This window comes from Penicillium manginii (assembly GCF_028828005.1).
Source record: "Penicillium manginii strain IBT 31320 chromosome Unknown utg000003l:1.0-959480.0:1.0-959601.0, whole genome shotgun sequence".
NCBI classification, from domain to species: Eukaryota; Fungi; Ascomycota; class Eurotiomycetes; order Eurotiales; family Aspergillaceae; genus Penicillium; species Penicillium manginii.
Genome location: NW_026643104.1, coordinates 924,812 through 946,384, shown reverse-complemented (window position 1 = coordinate 946,384; position 21,573 = coordinate 924,812). Strand labels below are relative to the sequence as shown.

The 21,573-nt window shown below is 45.8% G+C and overlaps 9 protein-coding genes across 9 annotated transcripts; 4 read left to right on the top strand and 5 right to left on the bottom strand.

Moving 5' to 3' along the window:
* Positions 1-1,154: 1,154 nt before the first annotated feature.
* N7533_003725 (uncharacterized protein) lies at positions 1,155-1,560 on the bottom strand (the record flags this gene model as incomplete). The annotated part of the gene is given in 2 exon segments (XM_057100375.1): positions 1,155-1,482; positions 1,493-1,560. The coding sequence occupies 2 exon segments, from the start codon at positions 1,558-1,560 to the stop codon at positions 1,155-1,157; spliced, it is 396 nt and encodes a 131-aa protein (XP_056963063.1).
* Positions 1,561-2,483: 923 nt separating this feature from the next.
* Positions 2,484-2,978, bottom strand: N7533_003724 (uncharacterized protein; the record flags this gene model as incomplete). The annotated part of the gene is made up of 2 exons (XM_057100374.1): positions 2,484-2,718; positions 2,842-2,978. 2 exons carry the CDS (start codon positions 2,976-2,978, stop codon positions 2,484-2,486), a joined length of 372 nt encoding a protein of 123 aa, XP_056963062.1.
* A 1,715-nt stretch (positions 2,979-4,693) lies between these two features.
* On the bottom strand, positions 4,694-5,983 carry N7533_003723 (uncharacterized protein; the record flags this gene model as incomplete). The annotated part of the gene is made up of 5 exons (XM_057100373.1): positions 4,694-4,734; positions 4,877-4,956; positions 5,040-5,150; positions 5,228-5,580; positions 5,795-5,983. 5 exons carry the CDS (start codon positions 5,981-5,983, stop codon positions 4,694-4,696), a joined length of 774 nt encoding a protein of 257 aa, XP_056963061.1.
* Positions 5,984-6,722: 739 nt separating this feature from the next.
* On the bottom strand, positions 6,723-7,434 carry N7533_003722 (uncharacterized protein; the record flags this gene model as incomplete). The annotated part of the gene is made up of 4 exons (XM_057100372.1): positions 6,723-6,848; positions 6,911-7,030; positions 7,087-7,212; positions 7,273-7,434. The coding sequence occupies 4 exons, from the start codon at positions 7,432-7,434 to the stop codon at positions 6,723-6,725; spliced, it is 534 nt and encodes a 177-aa protein (XP_056963060.1).
* Positions 7,435-10,542: 3,108 nt separating this feature from the next.
* On the top strand, positions 10,543-10,860 carry N7533_003721 (uncharacterized protein; the record flags this gene model as incomplete). Its single annotated transcript, XM_057100371.1, has 1 exon — positions 10,543-10,860. The coding sequence occupies one exon, from the start codon at positions 10,543-10,545 to the stop codon at positions 10,858-10,860; it is 318 nt and encodes a 105-aa protein (XP_056963059.1).
* A 379-nt stretch (positions 10,861-11,239) lies between these two features.
* Positions 11,240-11,861, top strand: N7533_003720 (uncharacterized protein; the record flags this gene model as incomplete). Its single annotated transcript, XM_057100370.1, has 2 exons — positions 11,240-11,682; positions 11,711-11,861. The coding sequence occupies 2 exons, from the start codon at positions 11,240-11,242 to the stop codon at positions 11,859-11,861; spliced, it is 594 nt and encodes a 197-aa protein (XP_056963058.1).
* Positions 11,862-12,528: 667 nt separating this feature from the next.
* Positions 12,529-12,873, top strand: N7533_003719 (uncharacterized protein; the record flags this gene model as incomplete). Its single annotated transcript, XM_057100369.1, has 1 exon — positions 12,529-12,873. One exon carries the CDS (start codon positions 12,529-12,531, stop codon positions 12,871-12,873), a length of 345 nt encoding a protein of 114 aa, XP_056963057.1.
* A 1,304-nt stretch (positions 12,874-14,177) lies between these two features.
* N7533_003718 (DUF3431 domain-containing protein) lies at positions 14,178-15,371 on the top strand (the record flags this gene model as incomplete). Its single annotated transcript, XM_057100368.1, has 4 exons — positions 14,178-14,259; positions 14,321-14,558; positions 14,643-15,224; positions 15,284-15,371. Coding segments are annotated over 4 exons (990 nt in total), but the record flags the coding sequence as incomplete, so codon positions are not given.
* A 774-nt stretch (positions 15,372-16,145) lies between these two features.
* N7533_003717 (cytochrome P450) lies at positions 16,146-17,852 on the bottom strand (the record flags this gene model as incomplete). The annotated part of the gene is made up of 5 exons (XM_057100367.1): positions 16,146-16,314; positions 16,364-16,530; positions 16,589-16,699; positions 16,751-17,595; positions 17,651-17,852. The coding sequence occupies 5 exons, from the start codon at positions 17,850-17,852 to the stop codon at positions 16,146-16,148; spliced, it is 1,494 nt and encodes a 497-aa protein (XP_056963055.1).
* Positions 17,853-21,573: the final 3,721 nt, after the last annotated feature.

Below are 21,573 nucleotides of genomic sequence, written 5' to 3'. Positions count from 1 at the left end.
ATACCTAATTTATACCTGATTTATATGATAGTCAGGATAAATAACTTAATATATTACTTCTTTTATTCTTGAAGTTTCTTTAGAAATTGGTCTCTGTTACTATTCATATATACTATTGGTTGATTCTCCTTTTCTTTGAGTTACTATCTGAAGTCTTACCTAGTCACAGATCTCTAGCCTATCCCTTAGTATCTGCTATTACAGATATATAACTTAGCTTAATTATACAGTATATTAATAATTATACTAAATAAGAACAGGTACGATAGAAAGAGAAGTAAAAAACTTCTAGATAAGGGAGAGAATATTAGTTTCTATATTAATATTCAAATTAATAGTGTACAAAAGTATTAGGAAAGTAGCTCACAAGGTAATAAGATTTATTCAGGGATTATATATAACTATAAGCCCGCTTATTATTATTAGAACTTTGATATAGGTTAAAAATAGAAAGGTAGGCCCTCTGTAATAATTAAGATATTGACTAGACAAGGCAAGGATGGCACAACTGAGATAGAAAGTATAGACTGAATTAAATCAAGACTAATTCTCAAAGAACTCCAAGAATTCTATATCACCAAGGTTTTATATCTGTTTCGAGCCTGATTCCTATTCTTCACGAAGCGGTGTAATCGGAGTAATATACTCCGTGGTCGACACCGCCAGTTTATATCAGATCTAACCTATCTCAGTATGAACCAGGGTTTTCCCGTTACACCCTCCAGGTCGCACCCCATCAAAAGATTTCCAGGGTTTCAGGTAATTTAGAGTTAACTCATACGACTGCTATAGTAGATAGCAGGGTTTTAGAGTGAAACTAGGTATAGATCTTATACAAACTTAGAACTCCTGAAGATTTGAGGTTCATCGTACGAAGGAAATTACTTATAGTCTACTCAAGAAAGATGACTTGCAGTCTACTTGGTGGGGCGAATACTGCCTATACTTTAAGAGCTCCTCACCGTCATGCAGTCTACTAGACTGCACCAGGTCCCTTGGGTTAGAGGCGCTCCGAGCATTCTTCCCCGACAGATCGCCACCTGAAAATGCATTGCTTGAATTCACACTCTGCTCGGACGGGCCAGGCATATGCACTGTCAAAGTCAGGCTACCATTGGCATACTCCATTGAAGCCTCGGATCACTCTCCATTGGTCAAGCTAGTTCTGTCCCGACCTCAACCCCCTTGGTTTCCTCGGCTAGCACTTGATTCACCTTCTCCTTTCTCGTGCCAGGCAGTTGCTTCCACTCCATTGCCCAGCTCGTGATCCATGCAAGGGCTGGAGTGGCAAGCGCCACCCAGAAAACATTCTTCAGTGCTGCATTAAATGCACCCACGACGGCATTCATCAGCTCAGGAGGAACGACCGCTCTGAAACCGCTCGCACCGGCCGCCACCATGGCTGCACTATCTATTCCCCGCACCTTGCTGAGGTTCTGCAGAAGGCCATCCGTGAAGAGGTTCTGCCCCGCCTTCGAGCATCTGGAAAAACATGATCATGACGAGACCTGTCGGTATATCTGACTTGTTGAGAACAACCTGCACCGCCAAAAGTGGCATTTGGCTACAGCTGCCGTAGCCAAGCCCAGACCGAATTTGGAAACCAATCCACTGTCCGCGCGCATAAGTTGATAGAGACCCCCTCCGGCAGCTAAAAGAGAGGTCCAACCCACATGAATGGTTCATAGTGCCCGAATCTCGATGCTGCAGAGCCTGCGCAGAGGGTACCAAGGCTATTCGACACAATCAAGGGGAGAAGATTGATCCCTGAGTCTCTGGCATTAGTACCCTTGACTGACTGGAAGTATATAGGCCAGAAGTACGATTGCACTACTACAGCCACCTAAACGAGCATCATGAAGCCGCATGATATTGAAAAGGTACGACTTCGGAAGATATGTAGAGGGATATTCGAGCTTGGATGATATTAGCAAGCATACAGAATAAGATGTCTCCATGACAGTAGAGACTAGAAATTTGAGACAAGGAACCAACTTTCTTTACCCCGGAATTGCAAGCACAAGAAGGTAATCAGCAGTAGACTGGATCCGATCAGGCACCCAAACACCTTGGAATCAGACCATGGATAGCTGATACCACCCCATTGCAATGGCAAATTCAAACACGATGTCGCACCAAGCAGCAGAGTAGCCCCCGGAAGGTCAAGTTGACGTAGCTTCTGCTTCCAGGGTAGGTCCCCCTTTACTGCAGGTGGAGGTTTCCTCAAGGTGAACCAGACCAATACTAGCCCAACAGGTCCGAAAGCTTGCAATAATCAGTCAATCATGACAGGAGAGATAGTGGGCTTTATTATCAACAGCGGCTTACGAAGATTGAACCAGAAAATAAATCGCCAGGTCAGCTTCTTCTTGTCGGTTATCGAACCACCCACGAGTGGTCCGACCGCTGATCCAATGTTTCATATGCCCAACACAATAGGCGACAGCATTGCCTGCTTTTTTAGGGACACGCAATACGATAGATTACTTGTTGTTCCGCTCATCAGGCCCGCAGCACCGAGACCAGATACTGCTCGCCCTATGATATGGGGCGACGGCCGCGATGATGGAGCCGAGTTCGAAGACGGCAAGCGAGATGGAGTACACCCACTTGATGTTATAGAACGCATACAGGCGACCACAGGTTGGCAATAGTGCCATCTGCGTGATCAGATAGGAAGAGCCATACCACCCGATATCGTTGAGGCTGTGGAAGTCGCTGGTGATGTGGGGTATCGCCGTTGCTTCGTATGACAATCAGATCTGATGCTCTCTCGGTCGGATCATGGAGAAGTACAAACAGAGAATGGTGTTATCAATCGCTAGCACGAGTCAGATGGACATAAAGGCCAAGGTCAAAGAAGCGAGAGCCCATCCTTGCATATATCGATTTTCGGGCTGGTCCTCAGTGTCCTTGGTGTTGGTTACCCCCGTGATTCCCTCGGTGGGAGGCGTAGGCTCCGCCACAATCTCAATCATGCTGATCTGGGGAGTGTCGGGATATCAAGCTTTGTGGGAAATGGACGTGATGAATCAGTGGATCTAAAGTCTGGAAGTTATACTCATCGAACGCGGTATCCGGGGGCGCCGGACAGCCCCTGTCCAGGAACATAAGTCCTCCCCTGACCGGAATTGTTTGATTTTTCAGGAGTCGTTAACTCTACGGAGTACTTGTACTACTAAGCGGGCGCCATACCGCCGTTAAGTGCGACGCTTGCACGCAGATCGGTGGCCCGTGGGTTTGAACCAAATACACTCAGCCACTACCCAGCCAGTCAGGTAGCCTTCGACAAGTCCGGGGCTGTCTAGGTATCCAAAGCCTGTGCGTGCATGTGAGCTGGAGGGCGTGATGATGTACCCGGCACCTAATTTAGCTTATTATTCTCTTTGTCTGGCACCCCTACCAGAGACCAGCTTCTTTTCCTTTGCGAACACACTCGATTGAAAATAAGGCATCCAAGAGATCCATAGGAGGAGAGAGGCTGCGCTTATCTTGAGGAGAGTATCGGCCCAGCTCGAGGCTTCCAAGCCACCGGCACCTAGCACCTACCACTCGCGATGGAAGCCGGTTTACTCTCCCTTGCCTTGGCTACCAAACCTATAGTGTCGAAGAAGAGCAAGGGAAATGTCTCAGAATCCTTGAAAGAGACTACCCCTGAACCGTGTCTCAGAGTACTAGGTATCGTACATACGCACGGCCTAATACCCTGTCAAGACCCATCAACTGTATGTTCACTGTCGCGACTCTTCTCCAATAATTTCTTACGAATGTTCAAAATGCTCGTAATCAACTTGGATATCGATTTGATTATGGTTAACCCAGTACAATAATGTGATACAGAATCCAACCCCAGGGAACCTCCCCAAAATGTACTAGCCTACCATGGCACTTGGGGGCTGAGAAAGCGTCATAGAAAGTAGAAAGTACAATCGGTGGCGACGCTACTTTCGGGATGGACTAAATCCTTATCCGAAAGTGATTTCCAACCTCCATGTTTAATTGGGTATATGGCAACGACTCAAGAATACTAGGCTCAACTCATGACAAGCTGTCACTTATGCAGGTGACCAGAATTGAGTGCCTGGGAGGGGTTGAATTTCCTGCTGTGGGCTGACGGCTCCAAGCTAGCTTCTTGGGTAGGTAGTCTTACAGGCCAGGATTGTCAGCCTATCAGGACTGTTCCTCTATCCACCCTCGGCTGGGTTGTTAAAACAATCTGTCTGCATGATACTTGCAGTAGCAAGTGGGACTTATATTTTGTCCGCATCCCCTATGGCAAATTGCAAGCTGCTAAGCACTTCGAAGGTGACTTATTGGCCGTTTGTAAATCCTGTAGGATGTTATTGGCTGGGTTCTCTGGCTGACGGGGAGGATTACGGACTAAACACCCGTAGCTGGGTATACAGATTGCATGTTTAACTACGAATAATCATCATGAAAGAAATGGTGATCATTCATGATGGCAACGTATAATTCTGATTGAAATTACCGTCGATACTACGTTGGTAGTCCATGAAGAGACACGGCAATCAAGAGAATTCCGTCAACCGGGAAGGAAGATTTAGAGGCTGCTTCTGAAGGGAGAGAATGAAATGGGGTCGCAGCACAGTCGCCAGGACTTTAAATTTACCTTAAGCCCAGGGAAACCATTATGACCTATCTACTGCAAAATCCACTACGCATGGCTTTGGATTCAGGACAAGCTATTAGGGAACCCAATCACGTCTTCCGGGTCTATACCAAAACACAGTCAGCCTTTTAATCCTCAATATTTGTCGTGTCCGCCGTTCTGGTCAGCCAATTGTCGTTGTTCATAGTCAAGTTGACGTAAATTTCCACAATGGGGCCAATGTAATCCATGAGCAGGAACGCCCACACTTGACGGCCGCAAAAAGGGTATCGCTTGAGGAAGTGTCGATGTTGGAAGCCATCCGTTCCATCCAAAGGCCATCCAAGCTATGTATGCGTAGCTACCAAAGAATTTGTTTCAGATAATGTAACAAATGCAGCCATCTCTATGCGGTGGGTGGAGTACTCACGCGATCCATGGCGCTGTGAACAACGTCCGAAGCCAAGCCCATGCGTACACGGTGGCCCAAATGGGGCGGGCGAGGCGCTCAATCATCTTCCATGTCGTGTATGGGTGTCTCCTAGAGGTAGAGAGTTAACGAAGCAAAGCAAGATAGCCCCTTGACGAAGTTCGTCATCGAGCTGGGGAACGACCTACTGCATCATTTTTCTATAGCCGGGGAATGCAAAGAGGTACCCGAGAAAGGTGCGAAAGTTACCCCGGTCCCAGTGAAGTATCTGCCAGACAAATCTGTGGTCCTGAGGAATGTTGTTGGTGACTTCGGCTTCCGGGGTGTTCTGAATTGACACCTTCCATCCGTGGTCAAATATCAACCCCGTCAAAACGACATCTTCAGCGGTGTTCACGATCCTACGGCCGATGACTTCCTGGGTATATGCATTGGCGAGACTCTGGTTTTGGAGGATAGAAGCCCTGATGAAAAGGGTTCGTGCCGACAGGCACCAGCAACCTCCATCCGCAGCGAAATGCACCTCCCGAGAACTTTTCCACTGGTACAAGTCAAATGTCGCCGTTGCTTCCCAGGACGTGATGACTCGGGCATCTTAGCGCTCAGATGGTATCTCAGCACTGATAGAAGTGTCAGTCAATCATGTGCTGTATCGAATGTGAATCAAGCGGTATATCTGCAAGGTCCTCATCGGTGTCGTCATCAGGATAATCGTTGAAATCGGGCAAGGCATCAGCGTATGTTGGGCGGCGTACGCGTTGTTTTGGATGATTTGACCGCCCGCTACAGTCATCGGGAAGACAGGTGGGTTCCGGGGTGCTCAGCCCGGTTAATTTTGAGGCGTCCCTAGAGTCGGAGTCGTCGGGGGCATCGAAGTCAGGCTCAAAAGACACCCCAGACATGTCACTGTCGATCGCGGGGCATAGATCGGCGACGTCGCTCATGTTGCCCCTGGAGAAACAAAAATACGTGCAACGGACGGCGCTCTGGACAGTTAAAAAGGCTGAAAGGAAAGGACAAGTGACTGTGCGGCACGGATTGAAGGGGGAGCTGGCAAAGGATAAGCACCAGAAGAGAGAGCTGGGTAGGAGGAAGCCGCAGAGGGACTGTTGGCAGCTTTATGGCAATGGATCCCTATTTCCCTGCGACCAATGAGCCCGGCAGGGAGAGTGCCATTTTTGGCGGCCTCACCAAGTGGAGGGTCATGATAGCTCAAAGGGCATGCAGGTCCAGAGGTGGGTAAAAGTCGATAGAAAGCACGAGCGGAACGTAGACGCAGGGGAAGGGGCGGGAGCCCACACGCGCCCCAGGGCCAGATCTAGCTGAACAAGGCCGTGACAATGCACGTTATTATATCTTATCTATAACTACTAACACTATAGTTTTACTACACTATTGAGTCCATTCGCCTCAATACATCACAAAACTTGAAATGGAGAAGTGCAAATGGAAGTCCCGAGGCTTAAGATTTGTTTCTTTTCTATACTCCGTACAAAGTACTGCTTTAGAATGATCCAAAGATTCCAATCTTTGGAGTTACGTGCGGAATCTTCATTATTAAGATGTTTTACCACTTGATTTTATTTTGTAATCAGAATGCCGACTTCCAAGGTCCCTCATTCCATATCGTTATGGCTTCAAACAAATGCGCATTATGGTAACATATAATTAAACCTCAATTACTCAAGGCAAGCCCCAGGTGTAAGTTTTCTTGGTGCTAGCAAGGAGCTTGTCGAGGTCTTTGATGGTGTCGGCCAAGCTACTTCCACAGCTAGGTGCGAGGATCTCGGTAAGGAGGTCGGCAAAATCCTACAACTGTCAGTACGCCAAACAAAACATCTAGCCTCTGATTCTGAAATATTTGTACTCACGTCGTTGGCACGCTCTAAGGCACGGAGGTGCGCAGCCATCTGGTATCCTTTCCCAACAAGCTCTACATCGACATGCTTTTCTTTGACCGTATTCAGCATATCAGTGGCAGCGGAAGCGTACTAGACATTTTTGGGTTAATATGATTTTGGTTTTGTTAGAGAACAGAACAACTTACGTTGGTGAATGAGTTACAAGCGGCCTGTTGTTGGTCGGCAGCCAAGGCTTCTTCTCCTTTATCTAAGAGACGATCCTTTGCTATTTTTTCAGCGTTGGAAAGCAGGTAAAAGCGATCGATAGTATCCTTAGATTCATGGTTAGTATATAACGTAAATTATTGTGATATGTACGTGGGTAAACTAACAGATGTTTTCGAGAGGGCGTTTGAGACTTCAATGGAGTTTGCGGTCGTTTGCACGTCCTTGGCTAATACGGTGAAGCCATCAATCCTGCTAGCTGCATCCACAGCGAGGGCGGGAGAAGCAACAGCAAGGAGGCCAACAATGGTGCTGAGTTTGAACTGCATTTCAAACGATTTTCTACTGATGGTGGTTGAATAGGGTCGGGAACAGGACTTCGGCTCCTTCTTATAGACGGTTACCAGGGATCGACACAATTCACCTCGATTGAGGGTGTACATGGAGCGCCATGAGTCCACTAGGCCCAATGAATTTCATATATATGAAGTAAAGATGATCGCTCGTAGGTACGAAAAGACTCCATACCAGGGCTAAGTGGATCCTGAGCTGAGCCTGGGCCCCACTCCATAAGTGGATAGATCTTGATCGAGAACTCAACAAAGTCCAGGGAGTGGGAATAGGTCTTAAAATTGATGACTGGAATACGAAAATGTATTAGATGGTCGATAGATCTCATTTAATTTCCAATTAGGAGGACGATTATGTATGAAAAGAGCCCACAAAGGAAGAGTGAAGAACCGGATAAAGCCTTTGAACATGTTCATGCACGGAGGTTTTAGTGGCCCGGAGGTGTGTTGCTGAAAAAGCATGATTGGCTAGGCATTTTAATAGTTTAATACGCACAGCCAGCCCCTGTAAAAAGAAAATGCAAGATCAAAAAGGGAAAATGTTGTACAACTAGAGAGCCTCGCTCTAAGCATGTTGTGCATATCAAGAGACCATCTCGAGCATATTATTTGATTGCCAATCACATATAAATCAAACATGATACGTGCTCATTCAAAATTGCTACATATTAGAGCCATGTCTCATCTATTGATGAATGAAACCCAGGCCAGTACGAGATCCGGATAATCTCCGTGCTAGAGATGATAGTGTATTTTCAGAAAGTCAAAGGATCGATCTAAGATTTTAATTGTAAGAAGTCGGTGAGGGAAAGACACTCTATTCATGACCAACCCCTCGATCTTCATTTCTTTGGGTCGGAAATGAGATCGCTGGTGTTCAGAGGAGAAAGCACAGACTCCACAATACGAACTGTGGTGGATACGATCGACACAATATTGTCCCAGAAGAAAATGAAGCGGGGTGGCGATCGATAGTTCGATAGTTGAACTTCGGGAAATTTTTGATCAAATGAGAGCGGGCCAGACAGGTGCTAGTGCCCAAGGCTGTATTTGGGTTAGAGCCCGATTACCCTGCGGTTCTCAGCGTAGCCAAGTGATCCATGGTAATTTTGACGGCTAAATCCCGCAAGCCTCTGTCATTTTAGGGAGTAAAATTATAGATCTTGGAAATCGCTCGTAGAAACGAATTGGCATCTAGCCGTTCCACTAGTTCCCGTTCAACATTTTGTTTCGAAAGAGCTTTTAGACCCTGTATAAACAGACGGTCTCCCCATCACTTGGTCATAACGGGGCAACAAAATTTTCACTCTATCAATTTCCGACAAGATCCATATTCTTGTTAGTAGTATGTATTGAGCAAAAATTCTCCGTGACAATGTTTTGGAACGTATTTGCTAACGTGAACCTACCACGAAAAGGTCTCTTGGCCATATTATCCTCATCATGGTAACGGCTGGCTCGGCACGTTCGCCCGTGATTTATAAGGTGCCAGATCAAGTATTCAGCCCATCAGATGTGTTATGCTTTCTTTCGGAGTCCAAGAAGTAGCCTTTTGATTCAGTTTCTTGTGTAGAGAGCTGGGTGGCGAAAATAAATATTTAAGGAAAGGGAAGGGGAAGGGGAACAAAGCTCTGACTGAGATGGCTGAAATGTAGAAACCCAAGAAAAGCTTGAACAAAAATCATTGTGAGGGTGCGTGCAGAGATGGAGCCGTTTCCGCAGATTACTAGTACGATGAAGGGTTGAGGATAGGTATATAATGAGAAGTGCGGTTTGTTTTCCCGCTGCTATCTAGATGAGACGTCGAGGTAATGTCTGATCTTTCATCGATGTATTCCTCTCCACTACCTAGGTATGTATTGTGATTTAAGTACGAGACACATAATAACTCGATGACGTCGAAACATAGGAATAAGGAGCGCACTTAGCCTCGGGATGTATAGGCGACAATGGAAATTTGGGTTTAAAAAAAGATCGCTGATCCAACAGATATAAGATAGCTTTCCTTATCAAGAAATCCCGAGACGTTTTGCATTTCCTGCGTTCTCTTGACATCGTCGGGTCTTCCTGCATTATGCCCAGGGCTTCAACCTCTTTGTTCGACCTAAGAATCTCTCGGCTCAGGTGTGGCGTAAACACCATCGTGGCCGTGCACTCACCGCCCCAGACCATTACGAGCATGTGGCGGATCTGTCCCGCGCCATGTAGAAAGTAGGTTTTTGCTGAGTCTTTGGTTCCCCGAAAAGACAGGCACAGCAGATGCTTGAGCATTGCGCAAGACCCGATATACCTTTTGCACCGGGGTTGGGCAAATTCGGTGAACGCGACCGTGGTCGGATTTTAGGAGGTGCACATCTGGTCCGAGAATCGTGTCAGCACAATTCTGTCGTCGTCCATTAGACAGTCACGCACCGCCCCCGGTTTGCGTACATTAAGTTGGATCATTCGAAGTGTTTTCTCCATTTAGTGACGGATAGGGCTTCCGACAGAATCTGCTATACGACTCGTCTGGGCTTCCGCATGGAACACACCCTGAGCCTTTCAATCGCAGTTGCTGTGGTGGTGACCCTCCGCGGCGCACTTTCCGCACCTTCTAATCCTCATGGAACGCCTGATGGCCAACCCTTTGGCAGTTGTAGCATTGCGTGGTTCATAGTCGATCTTCAAAGTCGCTGGTTGTCCAAGGTTGTCCCCCAGCATGGAAGAATTGATAGGCCAGAAGTCTCCATGCGTCAGAGCCTCATATATGTCTGATTTACAGGTAGACCGAGAGACAGATATCTTACATACTTAGGTATTTACATTCGCGTGATCCAGTTTCATTATCATCTCCGCAACCGGGATATATCAACACGACCCGTAGGGCGGAATTTTCGCGGTCAAGGGCCATGTGTATGCCAATACACATGGAGGAATAGAATATGTCTACTGAGGTAAGTAAGGTAGGGCTTCGTTTTGTTTTATTGCCAGCCATGTGACCTCACCTGTATCGCTGTTTCGAAAATCAACCGTCCGTCAAACCCAGTCGCTCGCCTACATTGCCAAAGCAACAGTATACATATGATTCGCTTTGAGCCTTTATTTGCAATGATCAACCCCCAAGACAGATTCTGGTCCGAAGGCCAGAAGTACTGCGGCCCGAGCGAAAACCCCACCACTAAAGCTCACTGCAACATCTGGGATTGGGATCAGCTTCAGATGGTCAAAGTTAAAGGCAACGCCAGGCTGTTACCACCAGAGGAGGATAGGGAGCTCTTGATTTTGGCGCAATTTGCCGATTATCTATCGCCGGAAGTTCGTGCTATCACAGTCGATGATAACGAGCTCCTTATCGGGGTTTTGACAGATCCGGAAGAAAGAGGACGATGCTCTATTTCTTGTACATGTTCCTTTCTCACTATGTAAAGCGCTCACCGATTGCCGAACAATCCAGCACTCTCGGCTATAGGAGCTGGATCGACTTGCACCGTTTGTTGATCTGGTATCGTACGAAGATACCTCCGGGAATTCTCAAAAGGTTGCTTTCAAGTTCGACGTCTTGAATAAGCCTCTAAGATTACAAATAGCCTGGGATGAAATCAACATTTTTTGAAGCCTACCGCCATATCCTAATATAATACCATTTGATAGTATTGTCCTCGAAGACCAGGGATCTCTGGTGATCGGGTTAACAACGAAGTACATCCCAGGGGGAACTCTTGCGAATCTAAAGATTCCTTTTCGATTCGAGTGGTAACAGCAGGTCACTTAAGTCGCGAATTTCCTTTACCTGGAACAAGGAATCATGCATCAAGATATCGCATCCCGGAATCTGCTTATCGATTCTTATACTCAAAAGATCGTTCTCTTCGACTTTGATCGGGCTGTATCTGGAAATAAACAGCTATATGACGGTCGAGACGATGTCACTAGTGTCGTCTTTACACTATATGAGCTTATCACCAACGACCAATCATTTTCGGATATCCCCGACTCATTTCGGAATCTCATTTTGAAATCTAAATTTGGTGCAAGATATCTCAGAATGGATTTTGAATCGCGAGCTAGACTCCGAGGTGTCAAGATTCCGCAAGTTTCTAACGAATGGGTAATAACACGAACATCCGATGGGGATATAGAACGATATCTCAATGCACCATATCGATTCGCATGGCCAGACCTACCGGCAGCGCCCGATTACTTATACCATTCGAGGTGGGCACAACCTGGGATGGAAAGCCAAGCTGGGTGACTGGCCATCGGTCTAGATACACAGCAATGAAGATGGGATAGTGTTACTTTCGCTGGGAGAGGCCACCACAATGCCAATCTTTGATCGAGGTCGGGCATGGTGCGATGTAGTTAATCGTGGAAATCTAGATTCGAAGGATGCTCATCACAATAAGTCAATGTCCAGTCTTTCGTAGTACAGTCATATTCCGAATTAGTTTGAACTAGTATCTAGTGTTGCAATTTGGCGGTCCGGCTAGACTTGACATATGAAAATCTACTGAACAAACCAAAGAATGAGGAGGTCGTGGACTCTTGAACATTTGATCTCCTTGTTACGATTGTGTAGGCTACGATTCATAGTACCTGTTCGCTTTCCACGGTTCACGGCGGAGGGAGTTTTATCATTGTTAGACTGCACCGAACGTAGTACTCATGTGTACTCGCGAAATTTTGGGCATGGTGTAGAGCGTAATCAAGCGTGTCAAGATGTTCGGAGTCTTCCTGCTTAGAAAGAAATGGAAAGCTATGCCGGATTAAGTGTACAACGGCCATCGGGTACGGGGCCCACCAGGGGAAGGAATCAACATAAGATACGTACCTGGAACATAGAGCCAACAAGGCACCATACGCCTTTGAGAAAACCAATATCATGGAGGCCACTTATCTATCCATGATCCGTGAAATGGAATGCTACCATGATCGCAGGAGTCCCGCACCAACCAGGGTTCGGCTTCGTTTTATCGCTCCACCAGTATTACCTGATGCGGAACCCATCCTAGGACAGACAAGGACATATAAATAAGTGAACCGATCTACTATGGAAAATTTTTCGATTGTTCCGAATGATCATTTAATTCAACCATGCGCTTCGTTGTGCTCTTCCTCCTCGCGACCCTAGCGGCTGCAGATCTTGCTTGGTGGTCTTTCGATGCTTGGGATGGACTGAGTTGTGGAAACGCACCTCAAAATGGCCAGGTGTTTTTCACCACGCAGGGAATGGGCGATCAATTATGTATCGACTTTGGCACTGGTCAGATGGCCTACTCCTACGCTTCCTCTTATAGCGAAGAGAATGTGGAGGTACGGGGTTATCTTCACGAACACTGTGAAGGATCAAGCAAGGTTCTGCAGAACAACACCTGCACCAATCCAGACATCGAAATCCCCTACATTCGCTCCTGGAGTATTTACAGTACCGATGAATAGACATCGTGGTAACAAAAGGTGTGCTCTACTGAGAACCAATAGAAGAAGAAGATGACATGGCTGACTCTGGCAGATCCTGTACGGCTACACTTTTGTTAACCACTTGCTGAGTCCTCTCATCGCGAAATCCTTTTGCGACACGAATCCGACCGTATGATTTTCGACAAAGTCTTTCAATGCGACCGTGGAAAAGGTTGCCGTTGTGGATGATCGTATTAGGGGCATATCACTATGAGCTAAATCAAACAATTTAATTAACTCAATACTTATTGAATCCTCATGAAACTCCTGACCCAAGCGCTCACTTTTGCAATGATAAGGATATTAAAAACAGATCATCCAAGACACCGTACTTGTTATCTAAAATTATCGGAGATCATCAGAATGTGGATACTCAGTGAAGCCATCCATGGATTTGTTCAGGTCAATCTTGTCTAGAGTAGCAAACCTGTATTTGTAGGATTGTCTAAACACCCAACAAGATATGAATAACGCACTTCTAAGTGAAAAATAGCTGAAAGCGATCGAGTAATCTTTGGGTTTCGGGCATCTCGCCGTCGGATGTCACCGAAGCTGCCAGTGGCGGTACGGGCCTCCCGCGCCCTATCGCTCAGGCTGAAAACGGCCATGGGAGACCTACTATCCAACTTTCCAAACTTTTCCTTTCGGCAATGTGATTTTTGAGGAGTTGCGCTAAATGCAAGATGTCTCCCATATGTGATTCATATATTATACTCTATGTCTCGCAAATTATGAAATCGTTGAAGAGGTTCTGAGGGGGATGAGTATCCGGGCATTTGGGTATGTAAGGGACACTGTCTTGCTTGTGCTCATATGCCGGAAAGGGGGATAGATGAATGATGGGATTAATTTCCCGGAGATTGGCCCAATGAAAAGAAATCAATCTTTTTCATCCGCCACTTTTGGTCAAATGGTCTAGAGGTGGCGCGACGTGTCACGCTGTATGCTTTCGTCCATAAACGTGGCTATAAACGTCTGAGTGGAGAGCAATCGTATCGAAAGCATTCTATACACGACACTCACGCGGCTAAATCATTCAGGTAAGCGAACAGAATTGAGCATGGGTATTTCTTTATCACCGGGATTTTCCCTTCCAAACACCTAGTTATCGAGGTAGGAAATTTTCAACGGCTGTGCCGCTCCTCTCGTTCCAAGGTTTTATCATGTTTAGGGCAAGCCTTCCGTCCTATTTTACGATGCATGTTAGGAAACCAGTACATGGTCTTAGGAGGATAATATTCCTCTTAATGTTGCCGATGGTCCTCTTAGCAATTCGCTACTACATGCCAGGTCGGTCAGACTGGATGTCGAAGGCAGTGAAGATCCAGGCTGAGCGTCTCCAAAGAGAAAGCCCAAGCCTTGGTGGTTAGTCAGAACTCATTTCTTTGCTATATCTTTTGGGGCTGGCTGGCTCATATATCCTCAGACGTGTCGGACTCCGACAGAGTCAATATTCCTCTAGTCAAGCTCACCGAAACATTTTCCTCGAATGAGGAAAACAGCCAGACTGTGGATGAGAAGGACACGACACCACTGGACCAAATCGGTCATGGTTTATTTCAAGAGCAGGTCGCACCTCACGACAATGCCGAGGACGTGACGATTGTAGCTGCTCAGGCTGGCTCAGAAGACACTAACTGGATCTACGACTTCTGTGAAGACTAGTAAGACATATATTCTCCCACAAAAAACTCTTTATCTATCACCACCTAGGTCGATTGCTAACTTTGGAATTTACCGCTCCCCAGTCACTGCACTGCTTATCTATACTCCTTGGATGAAAGTCATGGCGACGATTTCCTCACACCCAAATCCAGAAAAGGCCATGAGGCAAGTGCCTACCTCACCTACATCATCGATAATTACTACCTCCTTGCACCTTACACAATTTTCATACATGGTCGAGAGGATCAATGGCACAACGACGTTGCAGGCCCGCATACTCGCAATGTTATTGCAAATCTTCGTTATGAGGCCGTGGCTATCAACGGATATGTGAACTTGCGATGCACAAACCGACCGGGATGTCCGAGCACAATGCGCCAGGCTTTCCCAGTGGGTATTGATTTTGATTATCAATACATGATTGATCAACTTCCTCAGATCCTCTGGGATCTGCTCAGAATCCCTTCAAGTGAAGTCCCTGAGGACATTGGCCATCAATGCTGTGCACAGTTTGCTGTCAGTCGCGCACGTATTCAGGATCGGCCTTTGGAGGATTACATCCGCATCTTGAACTGGATTGAAACTACCGATATCACGGACAATTACGGACTTGGCTGGTTAATTGAAAAGCTCTGGCATATGGTTTTTGGTATGCCTGCTGTGTAGTAAGTTTCCTCAATCCCCAAGGTGTATTTTCGCTTATTAACTTTGGTTTCCTGTGAAGTTGTGCTTCAGAGGCCCAGTGCCGCTGCGATTTGTATGGATGGTGTGGTCCAAATCCATTGACTGGTAATAATATCCTCACTCCTATATTGTGAGCAGATATAGTACTAGTATCACAATCGTCGCTGTTATATAGCTACTATCATTATTCTACTATAGGTAGTAGGGCCTGTAATTACTTCATACACGAACACGAATTTCTTGTTGAGCGTTTAATATACATTCATTGATGTACTTTGTCGTTGATCGAAATACAAATAATCCAATATACTTGGTATATCATTCAATAATACAACTTGAAGACCTCGGGATGCTCGATGAAAGGCACAAAGTAGAGCAAGTCTGTCTTTAAAGTCTATCCAAAGGCAATCATAATTATTCAATTCAATACAATTCCATTGAAGATTTTATTAAGCTAAGTCAGCAATACTTTCGGACGTAATCGCTATGCAACGATGGTTAACGACAAAAGAAGTGGGGCCCAATATGATAACTAATGACCGCCGTATCATAGTTCCAACCGAAGATAGCACTGCACTCGGCAACATTAAGACTGCCAAACCTCCTGGTGGGAGGAACCTTCAAAGTATGATAATATACGGAGTGTACGTGCGGAATAAATTGCGATGCATGACTTGAAGCATGTGATACTACTAGTACTATGTGTGTAGTTTACGTGGGGTTTGCATAGGAGAAGGATTGGTTAGAAGTCATAGGAGACCGTATACCAAATGAATAGTTACTACATTTTTTTGAAAAACGCCGACGGTGTCTTCAAACAAGAATTGGAGGCTAAATTTACAATGTTAAAATCCATCGTTATTCCTAGTTAGGTAAACCTCACAAATTCTAATGTAAATCACTCAAACGAGGCTTTCCACCAAGACTCTCATACTAGCATTCCCATCCTCTGGGTATGGTACTCCGAAATCACGAGCGAACGTGATGTCCTTTTCGGCTGTTTGGTATAGACTGAAGTCAAATTGGCGGATAAGAATTGCGAGCGTCAGAAATAACTCAGCGTTCGCCAGACTGGGCAGGATATCAGTAAATGATCATTCACATTAGAGTTAAGACCTACTTCAAACCAATACAGTTCCTGCTTCCTTTAGAAAAATTAACGAGATAGCGTTCCAAGTGCTGGCCTTCTGCTGCAGCGCGAACCCATCTTTCTGGATCAAATACGTGGGGCCTTGGAAAGATCGTGGGGTCCATCATGACAAAATAGCTGATTTGGCTTATCACCGTCTGGTAATATTTAGAGTCAGTCCAAAGATGAGCCAAAGTGTGTCAAATAGGTACTGACTCCTGGGGGAATCACATGGTCTTCATAGACTAGCGCTTCGGTCGGTGCTATACGAGGGCATCGCATTGTTACTCCCGTAGCAAGGCGCATGGTTTCTAGTACAACACTGGACTGCGGATATATTAGCACAAATTCAACATTATCTTGAAATGACTAGTATACCAGATAAGGAAGCTGTTTCAGCTGGTCCCAGGTCGGACGAGATTCAGGCATCGGCATAACAGATTGGAGTTCCTCTCGAAGCTTGGCTCTAATACTGCTATTTTCGATGAGGTTATAAAGTCCGACCACAAGAGCTCTGGCTGTGGTCTCTGTGCCAGCGTTCAATATTGAAATTGCTTCGTTGGCAAGACGGCGAGAACCTCGCAAATGCTCGGGGAGTCCTTTATCGAACACCTTCTCCAAAACAGACCCTTCGTTTGTGCGATGCCCGGAGAGCGTTTTGACCACTTGATCATGAACACGAGACTTTTCTTCGACGAAGGCATGCATAAAAGGATTAATCAATTTCAAGATGCGTAATGGAAGAAGGCCGACAATTGTCGGAATGATTGGAAAGAAGAGGATTAGATGGGATTGTCGAAGGATACCATTTATGCCGTCTCTTACATGCTCATTGAAGTCAGCCTTGCCGAGATTATCGCTAGGATATCCCAACAAATATCCATAGATTATGTCTGAAGTCAGGCTAGCGAAACCGGCATCTATTTTTATGACCTGACGAGACTGTGACGCCTTTTTGATGTGTGCACATAGCTGATCAAGACTTCTATATATGATTGGGATCATGTCTGTAGTTGCCGACTTGGAAAACCATTTGCTCAGGGGCGCACGTCGTTCGCGATGTAGCTCTGGTGAGACAGTGACAAATGCTGATCCATCGAGATCAAATTGTCGGTAAAATTTCTCGGGCTTCTCTCTTCTGCGAGAAAAAGGAGCATAAATCTCTTCGTAGTAATCCGGGTCTTTAATGTGGATTTCTCTTGGTGTTATGCGAACAATCGGCCCTGTGGCGGTCGGATTAAATTAAGGTTCGGGCCGAGCGAAGACGCACTTACTCACCATATATTTCATGTAAACGCTCAATCTCCCAGATAAATTTGCCTCCTTTCAAGGCGTTGAAATAAAACTCATAGGCGCTAGTCGCCGCGGCTAGCTTGGGCCCGGGGAACTTTCTGAGGGGATGGAAAAAGAGTCGATAAACCGTTTGAGTAGCCAGATATAGTAGAAAGGCAGCAAACAATGTGCTTGCCTCATGAAGCATTTTGCGGTGTTTCTCTCGGGTGAAACAGAGTGTAATTCACCGGAATCACTGGGATGGTCAGAGAAACAACGAGGAGAGAAAGAGGGAGAGGTGGAGAGTGACTGCTCTTATCTAACACGGACTTCTGTGACCATTACAGCATGCAATTCATCCATCTGTAATTCCATCCGAGCTTCGATCGTTCTGTACTAGTGTAGCACTCCGTAAAGGTTTTCATTTGTGTACAAGAACGCCACGTGGAGATTCGCTCTCCAAGCGAAGAGACTAGTCTCGGTAATTAGACTCGGATGAGGTTATGAAGCCCGTTGTACCCACACTCAAGGAGGGGTGCATGCGATTTGATCCTTAAATGACAAGGATGTTCAGTATGACATGCCGCTAAATATTTTGGGCTTATTACATATGTGACTCTATTGGTCCATAAATTAACCATGATAAATACATGAGTAGAAGGGCCAGAAAGACATGACCGTATGCAGAATACACTGGCTATTCTGGGCGAAAGGGGTCTGATCAATCACCGCATAAGATGCAGATCCAGCAGCAAGGAAGATATTGATAGTACTCCGTAGGCTGGGAGGATAATCAACATCAGCTATGGGATCCTAGTAAACCAATGTATGAGAAATACAGATTGTCTCACAACCTTGGAACTTGCCGGTATGGCCTTCCCCATTTATGATATTGTCTCGAGAATTTCAAGTTGTAGTAGGGAGCGAAGTGATCTGGCGATGACTTCAACGATTCGCATTCTAACCAAATCTTAGATGGTTAGATATACAGGCTAACATCGCTGAACTTTTTTAATCTGGTCAGGTTCCTGTATCACTTACGCTAGGGAATTTTTTGTTTTCTTCAAATTTTCCACAGTTTCAGATGAAAAATGTGGTTTAATCTCTGTATCATCAACGATAGAAATCATGGCTCCGGTCGCAAAACCCAAAACCGACCGCCACTCTTGAATGGAAAAGAATATTGGCGGCTTTGCAATGTGTCTGAGGCTTTATTTAATCGAAGAGTGCCGTATTCATCCTTCATCCATTCGGCATTATATCAGCAATAGCACTGATGGCGCAGGGGTTAGCGCGAGGATTTGCAGTGTCCTAGGTCGGGCGTTCAAATCGCTCTCGGTGCTTGTTTTTTCCCCTTTTTTCTTTTTGCAAGCATCTAAATTTACCTCCGTACACTTCGGGCAGGGTAAGACTAGCAACTTCTATTATTCAATTAATAGCTAGCTAAGCTATCTGCGCAAAAATCTTTGAAAGATCTTGCTTCACATAGCTTGGAATATCATGGATGTGGTCAAAAACCTTGGAAGACTTGATGATAACAGTATAAACAACTCATCCCGCGCCCGGACAGGCATGATCTCTCTACCGGATAAGATAAGAACGCGCCCTGAACCACGAATCTGTTTCATACATTTTGCCGGGCAAACTATATACAGATGAGGCTCAATTTGCTTCTTTTAATGTTGGATATGATATACCTTGGTATAGTTAGTACTGGTCATAGACCACCTGCATATTGTGAAGGTTGTGTGTGCTGTCAGAAGTATTCGACTCAAGTCTTGGCGGGGGCCGGCGGTTCGTCCCCCAGTTGAAAAAGATACAATGAACGATAGGGGTTCAGACTATCGGAAAAGAGGCTCGAATAGGATATGGCGCCGCTTCTGCTTATTCTGGAGGCCGAGACTGATTCAAGAGGCTCAAGGGGTCCTTCCGCTACTTTTACATGCTTTAGTTATACGGTCATTTCCGTGGGGTGATCATTCAACAAGGCAGATTTTAGTCTCTAAGCGCTGACGCCTATGTTCCTGCGTCACTAGTTTCAAGGCTTGGACCCCGCCAGCACTTAGTTGGTAAGGACTGGTCTGGCAGATTGCATGCAGGCCATGTTTTGTTCAGCCCTAGCCAGGACCAGTCACCCGAGCGTTCCAAGGTTGTATTATCTGTACTTGCGCCGAAGTGGGAAAAACTTGGAGACACGTTCATAGTCCAGGGCTAGATCGCCACAATATCTATACTGGGAAGAATATTCTGGCTCTAGTACTAGTGCCTACCTACTAGTACCTACCTAGCTAGTTAGATAGACAGCTGCTCACGGGATATATTTTGGTGAATCAAACATGGGAAATAACCGTAGACTACTAGTCGGAGTACAGCCTGATGGCCCGGGGCTTGGAGGGTCGGAATGCGGCTCAAGAATCTTCAAAGCGCTGAATCGGATGAGGCTGAGCATCTGCATGTTGCGGTATCTTCCAAGGTTGGCAAAATGGATGAAACAACCTCATTGCTGACAGTGCATACGCGCCTCGTCCTTGGTGTTCAATTGAATTACCCTGTAAGGCTTCGATCGGCTGGCTACTACTCATGATTCGGAGTCACCCTGCAGCCTAGATGTATCGGTGTCTACAAGTCCTTATCAAGGTCTCGAAAATCTACATAAAGTCCCCTACTTCTACTTTCTTGACTTGAATCATCGACTTTCCCATTCATTCTTTTATATATACAAGTAGTATTCAGTAAATTATCAAAAAAAAACCTTGGAATTCTCCTTCCCTCATTCCTGGGAAACGGTGAGCTATGTTCCGCTTGATAAACTCTCACTACTAAAGTCTGACCGAAGACTTTTTTATTACGTCTAGATTAAGACATTGACCATCGTTTTCTACTATATTTGATCCAGCTAATTTATCAGTCTGCCCGTACGCGCTAGGCTTCACTTTTAGATCAATATGTGGTCCATCGGAAATATTTTTCGAGTTCTCTGTCTATTAAATTAGCACTCTCGGAGACTGGTTTCTCCCGACCCACGGTTTTAGACATCACCTCGGAAGAATTCGCACAAATTAGCGAGCTCTATGTGGCCCCAGGTAACAACCGAAGGGGCTTTTTTGACCCTATCAAGCATGGGTGGTGCGACGTTAAGTCGAAATTTGAATCGTGTGCCTCGCAGAAGTATGAAAAAATCGGTGATGGTGGCCCACATCAGAATTTCGTCATAATGCAAAGGACCGGTTCACAAGTGCATTGCACTTCCGAGAGTGATAGCATAGGCAATGAGGTCATTTTCCAATTATTCGAGGAAGAATAATCACACGTATACTGGCTTAATGTTCTCATACTAGTAAGTACTTTCTCGAGTACCGTCGGCTGGAGTATGGATGGGAGTTACGATGTTCCCTTCGGATCAGCAGGGCTTAGTGTTTGGAACTCCGAGACTTTCGCAGTCACACCTGCAAAGTCTTGCGATATCGTTGCAACAAGGATGGCGATATTTGCCTCCTCTTCTACCACGCTATGACCGCGTTTAGGGTAAAGGTGACAGAATGCCAAGACTGCGGTTGCGGTGTTACAGATGGATCAGAAAAGGATATTGGGGAGACTATTGTCTATGCACCAAATGAAGGAAAAGTGGGCAGTATTGTTTCCAGGGAAGTATCCATGACCGATATCCAGCAATGCGTTGGAAACGATGACAGAACTGTCGACTTATCACCGTGGACCCTCGGGAGACTCTAGTTGGTGGAAGGGCAGAAAATCGGGTCCATGGATTAAGGAATACGTGAAAGAACGTGAGCCTGCCGGCTGCGATATTCCTATCGAGGTCAATCAGTATTAGTTACTAGGACTGGGAAGTGTAGGGATTGGTGATAAGAGATCTCAAGATCGGTATATGTTGCAGTTCGATTTTGGATGCTGAGAATATTCCTGTACTT